Source organism: Aythya ferina (assembly GCF_964211825.1).
Source record: "Aythya ferina genome assembly, chromosome: 38".
Taxonomy (NCBI): Eukaryota; Metazoa; Chordata; class Aves; order Anseriformes; family Anatidae; genus Aythya; species Aythya ferina.
Window position 1 is genome coordinate 228,268 of NC_140335.1, and position 10,489 is coordinate 238,756.

At 67.6% G+C, this 10,489-nt stretch overlaps 1 protein-coding gene across 1 annotated transcript; it reads right to left on the reverse strand.

The window, feature by feature from the left end:
- Positions 1–1,290: 1,290 nt before the first annotated feature.
- Positions 1,291–9,402, reverse strand: MEN1 (menin 1). The gene is made up of 11 exons (XM_084502327.1): positions 9,343–9,402; positions 7,877–8,325; positions 6,638–6,846; positions 5,779–5,907; positions 5,121–5,161; positions 4,913–5,000; positions 4,682–4,818; positions 3,798–3,927; positions 2,876–3,046; positions 2,029–2,221; positions 1,291–1,557 (listed from the first exon to the last, which is right to left on the reverse strand). Exons 2-11 carry the CDS (start codon positions 8,316–8,318, stop codon positions 1,307–1,309), a joined length of 1,791 nt encoding a protein of 596 aa, XP_084358453.1. The 5' UTR covers positions 8,319–8,325; positions 9,343–9,402; the 3' UTR covers positions 1,291–1,306.
- Positions 9,403–10,489: the final 1,087 nt, after the last annotated feature.

Genomic DNA, 10,489 nt, shown 5'->3' on the forward strand with positions numbered 1-10,489 from the left:
GAGGGCGCGTTTTTGGGGGCATTTCGGGTTTTTTGGGGGATTTTAGTTTTTTTTTGAGGGGGCGGGGTCACGGGCGGGGCCTCACCCATTGGGGGGGGCCTCTGGGGGCAGCCACACGCGTGGGGACACCCCCGTGGGGGGGACACGCAGGGGTTTTGGGGGGGAATTGGGGAGATTTGGGGATTTTTTTTTGGGGGGGGGGCAGACACACACGTGGCGACACAGATTTTGGGGGGACACGTGGTTTTTTATGGGGGGGGGTTCATGTTTTGGGGGCACACACCCACGAGGGACCCCCCCCCCGAGGGGTTTACACAATGTTTGGGGGGGGTACACAAGTTTTTTTGGGGGGATTTACAACATTTTGGGGGGTTAACACGCATTTTGGGGGGGTACAGACATGTTCAGGCACATTTTTTTTGGGGGGGGGGGTACACCCCCATAAATTCCCCCCCCCCCGTGTCTGTAGAGCCTGCACAGCAGGCACGAGGCACCCTGCGGACCCCTGGAACCCCCCCAGGACCCCCCCGTGTCCCCCCATAGCCCCCCTGGAACCCCCCGACCCCCAATAACCCCCCCCAAGACTCCCAATAACTCCCCTCATGACCCCTCTATGACCCCCCCAAGCCCCCCATGACGCCCTAAGACCCCATAAACCCCCCTACGACCCCCATAACCCCCCCAGTAACTCCCCCTACACCCCCCACGACTCCTAATACCCCCCAATAACCCCCCTACACCCTCTCCAGGACCCCTAAGCCCCCCATAACACCCCCAAAGCCCCCCTATGACCCCCATAACCCCCCAATAACCCCCCTAATAACTCTCTCTATGCCCCCCTACACCCCCTAAGCCCCCCATAACCCCCCCAATAACCCCTCTATGACCCCCATACCCCCCCAATAACCCCCCATGACCCCCATAACCCCCAATAACCCCCCTAATAACTCCCCCTACACCCCATAACCCCCCAATAACCCCCCAATACCCCCCCATAACCCCTCTATGACCCCAATACCCCCCCAATACCCCCCCCAATAACCCCTCTAAGCCCCCCAATAACCCCTCTATGACCCCAATACCCCCCCAATACCCCCCCCAATAACCCCTCTAAGCCCCCCAATAACCCCTCTATGACCCCAATACCCCCCCAATACCCCCCCAATAACCCCTCTAAGCCCCCCAATAACCCCCCATGACCCCCATAACCCCCAATAACCCCCCTAATAACTCCCCCTACACCCCATACCCCCCCCATAACCCCCCCCATACCCCCCCATAACCCCCCCAATCCCCCCCCCAGCTCTCAGAGCGCCTTGCGGGGCCTCTTGAGGAAGGCCAGGGCGTAGTCGCTGGGGGCGGCGCGGGGGGGGCGGCGGGGCTGGACCTGGGACTGGGCCGTGAGCTGCAGCTTGATGGCGCTGGAGTTGACGCGGGGGGCGCGCAGCAGCTCCTGCATCCCCCGCATCTTCTCGCTGCGGAACGACAGCCACGGCCCCGCCCCCGGCCCCGCCCCCTGCGAGCTGGGCCCCGCCCCCTCGGCCCTCGGCCCCGCCCCTTCGGCCCTCGGCCCCGCCCCTTGAGCCCCCTGCGCCGCCGCCGCCCCCCCTGGAGCCCCCTGCCCTGCTCCTGGAGCCGCTTGCCCCGCCCCTTTCGCACCTAGCCCCACCCCCTGAGCGCCGTGCCCCGCCCCCTTCGCTCCGGACCCCGCCCCTTTAGACCCCAGCCCCGCCCCCGCCGCTCCTTGCCCCGCCCCCTGCCCCACCCCTTGAGCCCCTTGCCCTGCTCCTTGAGCCCCTTGCCCCGCCCCTTTAGCCCCTAGCCCCGCCCCCTGCGTCCCTAACCCCGCCCCCGCAGCTCCCTGCCCCGCCCCTTGCCCCACCCCCGCAGCTCCTTGCCCCGCCCCCTGCGCCCCTAACCCCGCCCCCTGCCCCACCCCTCCTCCTGCAGCCACACCCCCAGCGGTCGTGGCCCCGCCCCCCTCCGGCTCCGCCCCCGCCCCCTTGGGCGCAGGGGGCGTGGCCGCACCGCAGGGGGCGGGGCGTCGGCGCTCGGGCACACGCTTGGGGGGCGGGGCCGGCTCCTCAGGGCGGGACTCGCGGCGAGGGCCCCGGCGCCGCCCCTCGCGAGGCTCCTCCCCCCCCGCCGCTGGCCCCGCCCCTTCCTCCGCCTCCTCCGCGGGAGGGGGGGAGCGGGGGGCCAGGCGGACCTGCTGCCGGACCTGGGGGGGGGCAGAGGTCACGGGGGGGGCAGAGGTCACGGGGGGGGCAGAGGTCACGGGGGCTCAAGGGTGAGGGGCAGAGAAGGTCAAGGGGGGGTCAGGCTCCCCCCCAAGCCCCCTCCCGACCCCCCCAGCCCTACTTTGGACCCCCCAAATCCCCCCAAATCCCCTCCAAGCCCCCGGGGACCCCCCCCAGCCCCCTCCCCTGACCCCCCCAGCTCCCTAAACCCCCCCTAAACCCCCCAGAGCCCCCAGCCCCACTTCAGATCCCCCAACCCCCCCCAACCACCCTGGGACCCCCCCCCAGACCCCTTCTCAACCCCCCCATGACCCCCCAGCCCCCCCCAGCCCCCATCGCATTGCTCCCAGCCCCACTTCAGTCCCCCCAAACTCCCCCTAAATACCCCCAAGTGCCCCCAAAACCCCCCTAGACCCCCTCCAACCCCCCAGGACCCCCCCCAGCCCCCTCCCCAGCCCCCCCCAGCCCCCCCAAGGGCCCCCCGACCCCCCCAGCCCTCCCCAGCCCCACTTCAGCCCCCCCAAACTCCCCCTAAATACCCCCAAGTACCCCCAAAACCCCCCCAGACCCCTTCCAACCCTCCCCAGCCCCCCCAGCCCCCTCCCCAGCCCCCCCAGCCCCCCCCCGGCCCCCACCTGCCCGTCGAAGCGGCCGAGGGACTGGACGAGGAAGGTGGCCCAGCCGACGTGCAGCACGGGCGTGGGGCTGCCCTCCTCCCACTTGCAGATCCCGTCGTAGAAGCGCAGGAGGTGGGCGAAGCACTCGGGGTCCTGCAGCGCCGAGCCCCCCCCCGGGCAAGGGGGGGTCTGGGGGGGGCACACGCAACGGGGGGGGGATCAGCAAGGGGAGAGGGACCCCCCCTCCAGACCCCGAATCGCCTCCCCAGAGCAGGGTCCTGATGGGGAGCCCCAAAGGGGAGACCCCAAAGGGGAGACCCTAAATGGGGGGGGCACCCCAAGTGACCCCCCCCTTACAGACCCCACCGGGGGGGGGCAGGGAGGAGGTTTCGGACCCCCCTGAGACCCCAAATCCCAGGGTGCTATTTGGGGAGAGGGTCCGGGTGTTATTTGGGGGATCCGGGTGTTATTGGGGGGGGTCTGGGTGCTATTTGGGGGATCTTGGTGCTATATGGGGGGGGTCCAGGTGCTATTTGGGGGGGTCTGGGTGTTATTGGGGGGGTCTGGGTGCTATATGGGGGGGTCCAGGTGTTATTTGGGGGATTCGGGTGCTATTTGGGGGGGTTCTGGGTGTTATTGGGGGTGATATGGGTGCAATATGGGGGGGGTGGGTACTATTTGGGGGGGTCCAAGTGTTATTTTGGGGGGTTTTGTGTGTTATTGGAGATTCTGGGTGCTATTTGGGGCGGATTCGGGTGTTATTGGGGGTGGATCCCGGTGTTATTAGGGGGGTCTGGGTGTTATTTGGGGGGGTCCAGGTGTTATTAGGGGGGTCTGGGTGCTATTTGGGGCGGATCCGGGTGTTATTTGGGGAGTCTGGGTGTTATTTGGGGGGATCTGGATGCTATTTGGGGGGGGGTCACCCCAAACTCCCCCCCACCTCGGTGCCGTCGGTGTCCCCGGGGGGCTCGGCCGCGTTGGCCGCCTCCTTGAGCAGGTTGGGGATGACGTCGTTGGCCACGTCGAAGAACTCCTTGTAGATCTCCTCGTCCTCCCGGCAGTAATTATAGCTGGGGGGGGCGTTAATTAGTGAGGGGGGGGGCTACGGACCGAGGGGGGGGGGCTACAGACCAAGGGGGGGGGCTACGAGGCCTCCAAATGGGGCTGGGGGCAACCCAAAGCCAACGGTTGGGCGTTGAGCCATGGAAAGCCAAAGACCTTATGGGGACCCCATAAAAAAATGAGCCCCCCCCACCCAAGATACACCCCCAGGACCCCCCCAGGACCCTAAAAACCATGGGGGGGTCACCTCACAACTGGGGGGGGTCCCATATGAGCCCCGCAATGGGGATGGGGGCAACCAAGACCCAACCATGGAGCGTTGCCCCATGGAAATCCCAAACCCTACAGCGACCCTATAAAAAATAGGACCCCAAGGACCCCCCCAGGACCCCCCAGGACCCTAAAAACCAGGGGGGGGTCATCCCAGAACCCCCCAAATGCCAACAAGGACAACCAAAACCCAACCATGGAGCATTGACCCATGGAAAGCCAAAGCCCTATGGGGACCCCATAAAAAATGGGGCCCCCCCACCCATGAGACACCCCCAGGACCCCCCCAGGACCCTAAAAACCACGGGGGGGTCACCCCAAAACCCCCCCAAATACCAACAAGACCAACCAACCCCCAACCCCAGCATGGTGCCCCATGGAAATCCCAATTCCTACAGCGACCCCATACACAATAGGCCCCCGTACCACCCCCGGGACCCCCCAAAGACCCCCCCACGCCCCCCCCCACGCCCCCCCCGGGCCCCCCCTCACTCCTGGATGACGGTGGCGGTGTCTGCCCAGGCCTCCAGCGCCTCCTTGACGTTCTTGTTGCGGCAGTGGTACCCGGCCAGGTACATGTAGGGGTAGATGTGCTCGTTGTTGTAGTAGGTCCGTGCCGACAGGATGCCCTATGGGGCCGGGGGGGGGTCAGCGGGGGGGCGTCACCCCATATCGGACCCCCCCAGACCCCCCCGGACCCCCCCCCCGGCCCCCCCATTTTACCTTGTGGTACAGGGTGAGGGGGTCCGGCCGGCCCGGGGTGGGCTCCAGCTCCTCCAGGTCGGCCAGGTTGCCCAGGGCCATGGGGTAGCTGCGTGGGGAGGGGGCGGCCTCAGCCCCACGGCGCTGTGGGGCCGGCCCCATAGCGGGGAGGGGGGTAGGGGGTGGGATTTTACCCCCCCCGTCCCGGTGTGTGCCCCCCGGTACTCACCGCTCCAGGTGCCCCATGTCGTACAGCAGCCACAGCAGGCGCTAAGGGGGGAGAGGGGGTTGGGGGGCGCCCCACGGCGGGCCCCATAGTGCGCCCCATAGCACGCCAGACCCATAGGACGCCCCATAGCGTGCCCCATAGCACGCCAGACCCACAGCATGACCCATAGTGTGACCCATAGCGTGTCAGCCCCATGGTGTGCCCCATAGCGTGCCCTACAGTGTGTCAGCCCTACAGCCTGCCCCATAGCCTGCCCCACAGCACACCCCATGGTCTGCCAGCCCCATAGCCAGCCCCATAGCCAGCCCCACAGCCTGCCCTATAGCGTGCCCCATGGGATGCCAGCCCCATAGCCAGCCCCATAGCCTGCCCCACGTTGCGCCAGCCCCATAGCCAGCCCCATAGCCTGCCCCACGTTGTGCCAGCCCCATAGCCAGCCTCACAGCCTGCCCTATAGCGTGCCCCATGGCATGCCAGCCCCATAGCCAGCCCCATAGCCAGCCCCATAGCCTGCCAGCCCCACAGCCAGCCCCCCAGCCTGCCCCACGTTGTGCCAGCCCCACAGCCAGCCCCATAGCCTGCCTGCCCCATAGCCTGCCCCACAGCCTGCCCCACAGCCAGCCCCCCAGCCTGCCCCCCAGCCCGCCCCCGTCCCCACCTGCTGGAGCTGCAGCAGCTCGAGGCTGTCGGTGTGCAGGTCGATGGAGGGGTTGATGGCGCACACCATGAAGGCCACCTCCATGTGGCGCGTGCAGCGCAGGTACGAGCCCTTCAGGTACAGCCAGCTCTGGGGGGGGACAGGGGACATTGGGGACATCAGGGGGACAGGGGGACATCAGGCGACAGGGGGGACACTGGGGACAGGGGACGAGCCCTTCAGGTACAGCCAGCTCTGGGGGGGACATCAGGGGGGACATCAGGGGGACAGGGGGACATCAGGCGACAGGGGGGACATTGGGGACAGGGGACGAGCCCTTCAGGTACAGCCAGCTTCGGGGGGGGGACAGGGGGACATCAGGGGACAGCGGGGGGACACTGGGGACATCAACAGGGACTCTGATGGGGACATCAAGGGAATGGCACTGGGGACACTCATGGGGACATTAATGGAGTAAAATGGGGTAAAAACACTTCTGGGAACATCTTTGGGGGACAGTGGGGACACCAATGGGGACATTACTGGGGTACAATGGGGACACTTATGGGAATGTTTTTGGGGCAGAGTGGGGGCACCAACGGGGACATTATTAGGGGAGAACAAGGAAACCAATGGGGACATGATTGGGGTACAATGGGGGCAGTTACAGGGACATTAATGGGGTACAATTGGGACACCAACGGGGACATTATTGGGGTACAATGGGGACACCAACGGGGACATCATCGGGGCACAGCACAAAAAGCAGCGGGCACATCACCAGGGGACACCGAGGGGGGGCACCGAGGGGGACAGGACCCCATCCCTCACCCCAGGCCCCCCCAGCACCCCCCAGGACCCCCCCCCAGCGCCCCCTCACCCTCTCGGCCACGCCGGCGTGCACGGTCTGCCCTCGGCGGTCCTCGTTGCCCTTCCCGTGCCAGGTGACCTCGGCCGTCTGCTCGCCCCCCCGGCCGAAAACCACCCAGGCGTGGTCCTCGGACAGGGCCAAGTGCACGTCCCGCAGCCCCAGCGCCTGGCACGCCCCCACCACCGCGAACGCCACCCCCGAGCTGTCCAGCTTCGTGCCTGGGGGGGCAAATGGGGACGGGGAGGGGGGAAATGGGGACGGGGAGGGGGGGACAGAGAGGGTGGGGGGCGTCAGGGGGCTGCAAAGGGACCCCAAGGAGCAGGGGGAGGACCCAAAGGGACCCCAGGGGCCAGGGGAGAGCCCAGAGCCCCCCCAGGACAGCCCCAAAGGGACCCCAAGGAGATGGGGGGAGCCTCAAAGGGAACACAAGGGCCGTGGGGAAGACCCCAAGGGGACCCCAAGGAGATGGGGGCAACCCAGAGCCCCCCCAGGACCCCAAAGGAGATGGGGGGAGCCCCAAAGGGACCCCAGGGGCCAGGGGAGAGCCCCAAAGGGACCCCAGGGCAGCCCCAAAGGGACCCCAGGGACCCCAGAGCATCCCCCAGGGGCACCCTAAGCCCCACAGGACAGCCCCAAGGTCCACTGGAGGACCCCAAGGGGACCACAGGTCCCACAGGGCATCCCCTAAAGGAACCCCAACGACCCCAGGGCATCCCCCGGGGGCACCCCGAGCCCCAAAGGGACCCTAATGACCATGGGGCATCCCCTAAGGGGACCCCAGGGACCCCAGGAGAGCCCCAAAGGGACCCCAAGCACCACAGGGCATCCCGTAAAGGAACCCCAAGCCCCAAGGGGACCCCGGGTCCCAAGGGGCATCCCCCAAAGGGACCCCAGGGACCACCGGGCAGCCCCAAGGCCCACTGGAGCACCCCAAGGGGACCCCAGGTCCCACAGGGCATCCCCTAAAGGGACCCCAGGGACCCCAGGAGAGCCCCAAAGGGACCCCAAGCACCACAGGGCATCCCCTAAGGGGACCCCAGGGACCCCAGGAGAGCTCCAAAGGGACCCCGAGCCCCACAGGGCGTCCCCTAAAGGAACCCCAAGCCCCAAGGGGACCCCGGGTCCCAAGGGGCATCCCCCAAAGGAACCCCAAGGACCCCAGGAGAGCCCCAAAGGAACCCCAAGGACCCCAGGCCATCCCCGGGGGAGCCCCCCGACCCCCGGGGGGGTCCCTTCTCCCCTTCCCACCGGTGATGAAGCTGAAGAGGGACTGGATGTGCGCCCGGTCCTTGAAGTAGGAGCGGCTGAGGCTGTTCCAGATGACGTCGGCCACCTTGCGCACCAGCTCGCGGGACGAGAAGCCGTCGGGCCGGGGGTACAGGGACAGGTCCACGGCCCCCCGGATCTGCGCCGTGAAGCGGGCGTAGAGGGCGGCCACGATGGAGAGCTCGGCCACCGGGAAGTAGGCCAGGGTCTGCGGCTCGGGGCCGGGGCGCGCCTCGAAGCTGAGCCCCGGGACGTTGGTGGGCAGCACGCGGTTGACGGCCAGGAAATGCTCCACGAAGCCCAAAACCAGCGACAGCAGCACCAGGTCCGGCTCCGGCTGCCGCAGCTCCGCCTCGAACAGGCGCACCACGGCCCCAACGGAGCGCAGCGGGAACAGGGCTTTCTGCCAGGGCTTCAGCCCCATGGCGGCCCTACAACGAGAAAAAGGGGGTTTGGGGTGATGGAGAGAGGTTAGAGGACAATTTGGGGGGATTAGAGGGGGATTTGGGGGAGTTTGGGGCCATTAGAGGGGGTTTTGGGGCACCACGGCCCCAACGGAGCGCAGCGGGAACAGGGCTTTCTGCCAGGGCTTCAGCCCCATGGCGGCCCTATAACGAGAAAAAAGGGGTTAGGAGAGGATTTGGGGACAATAGAGGGGGATTTGGGGGGTTTACAGGGGGTATTTGGGGGTTTGGGGGCACCACGGCCCCCATGGAGCGCAGCGGGAACAGGGCTTTCTGCCAGGGCTTCAGCCCCATGGCGGCCCTATAAGGAGAAAAAGGGGTTAGGAGGGGATTTGGGGAGGATTTGGGGTGATTGAGGGGGGTTACAGGGGGATTTGGGGGGGATTTGGGGGGGATTTGGGGCTTTTTGGGGGAGGTTAGGGGAGGATTTGGGGTCGATTTGGGGGTATTGGGGGGGGAATTTGGAGGGATTGAGGGGACGGGGGGGGATTTGGGGGGATCGAGGGGGGTTTTTGGTGCTGGGGGAAGATTTGAGGTGGCTGAGGAGGATTAGAGATGGATTTGGGGGGAATTTGGGGCTTTTTGGGGCGATTTGGGGCTTTTTGGGGCGATCTGGGGGCAGATCGGGGATTTTTGGAGGGTTGGGGGGGGCGGGGCACTTTGGGGCTGTTTGAGGGAAAACTGGGGCCTTGGGGGAGGATTTTGAGGGGAAAGCAGCGGTTGGAGCCATTTGGGGGCGATTTTGAGGCAGTTTGGGGCGGTTTTGGGGCAGTTTGAGGCGATTTGGGGGCAGTTTGAGGCAGGTGGGGCAATTTTGGGGCGATTTTGGCGCATTTTGGGGCGATTTCTAGCGTTTTGGTGCCTCCAAGGCAGGAAAAAGGCGGCCGGGCCCCCCCCGGGGCTTTATGGCCCCCCCCCCCTCCGGTCCCGGCCCCCCCCCCGGTCCCTCCCCGCCCCCCCCCGGCGCCGCCGCCCCCCCCTCACCGTGGCCGCCACCGGCGGCAGCGCGCGGAGCACGTCGGGAGTTAGGGGCGGGGGCCCGCGCGGGGCACGCTGGGAGCTGTAGTGCGGCGCGCGGGGCGTGCCGGGAGTTGTAGGCGCTGAGCGGGAAAAGGGGGCGCGCGGGGCACGACGGGAAATGTAGGCCGGGAGGGCGCCCGGCGGCCGCCATTTTGTCTCCGCGGAGGCGCCGATCTGCCCCGAAATCGCCCCAAATTCCCCCAAATCGCCCCGAGCCCACCGGAAGTGCCCCCAACACCCCCCCTATTTCCTCTGGAATCCCGCCCCCAGGCCCCAATTTCCCCCCAAATCGCCCCAAACCGTCCCTGAAGCCCCCAAATGGCGCTGCAGCCCCCCGAGCCCCCCCCCAAAGCCCCAGGCCCCGCCCCAAACCCCAGGCCCCGCCCCCTATTACAAACCCCGCCCCCTTGGCTCTCCCCCACTGTGTGAGACCCCAGGCCCCGCCCCCTTCCCTCCCAGGCCCCGCCCCAAACCCCAAACCCCGCCCCTTGACGCCCCTCCCCATTTGACGCCCCCACCTCTTTGACGCCACGCCCCCTTCGATGCCCCGCCCCTTTCAGGCCCCGCCCCCTTTTAGCCCCCACCCCTTTCCCTCCCCAGCCCTGCACTTCCCAGACCCCGCCCCCATTTGAGCCCCTCCCCTCACAGGCCCCGCCCCTTCCCTCCCAAACCCTGCCCTTTGACGCACGCCCCTTTGACGCCACGCCCCTTTGACACCCCGCCCCCTTTTATGCCCCGCCCCTTTTACATCCCCCACCCGGTTCAGGCCCCGTCCCCGATCAGGCCCCGCCCCTTGACGCCCCTCCCCCTTTGACGCCCCACCCCCCTTTGACGCCCCGCCCCCTTTCAGGCCCCGCCCCTTTTTTCAGGCCCCGCCCCTTTTTTCAGGCTCCGCCTCCTTTATTGCTCTCAGCGCCTCCTCTGGGGGGGGCAGCGGCCGCGGGGCCGCCCTCGAGGCCCCGCCCCCCCGCGCCCCCCGCGCCCCCCCCCCGGCAGGGGCAGCGCGGGCCCGGGCAGCGCTCGGGGGGGGGACACGGGGGGGACCCCCCCAATGCTGGGGTCCTATGCGGGGGGGGCCCAATTCCCACGGGGGGGGGTCCCATGGTGGGGG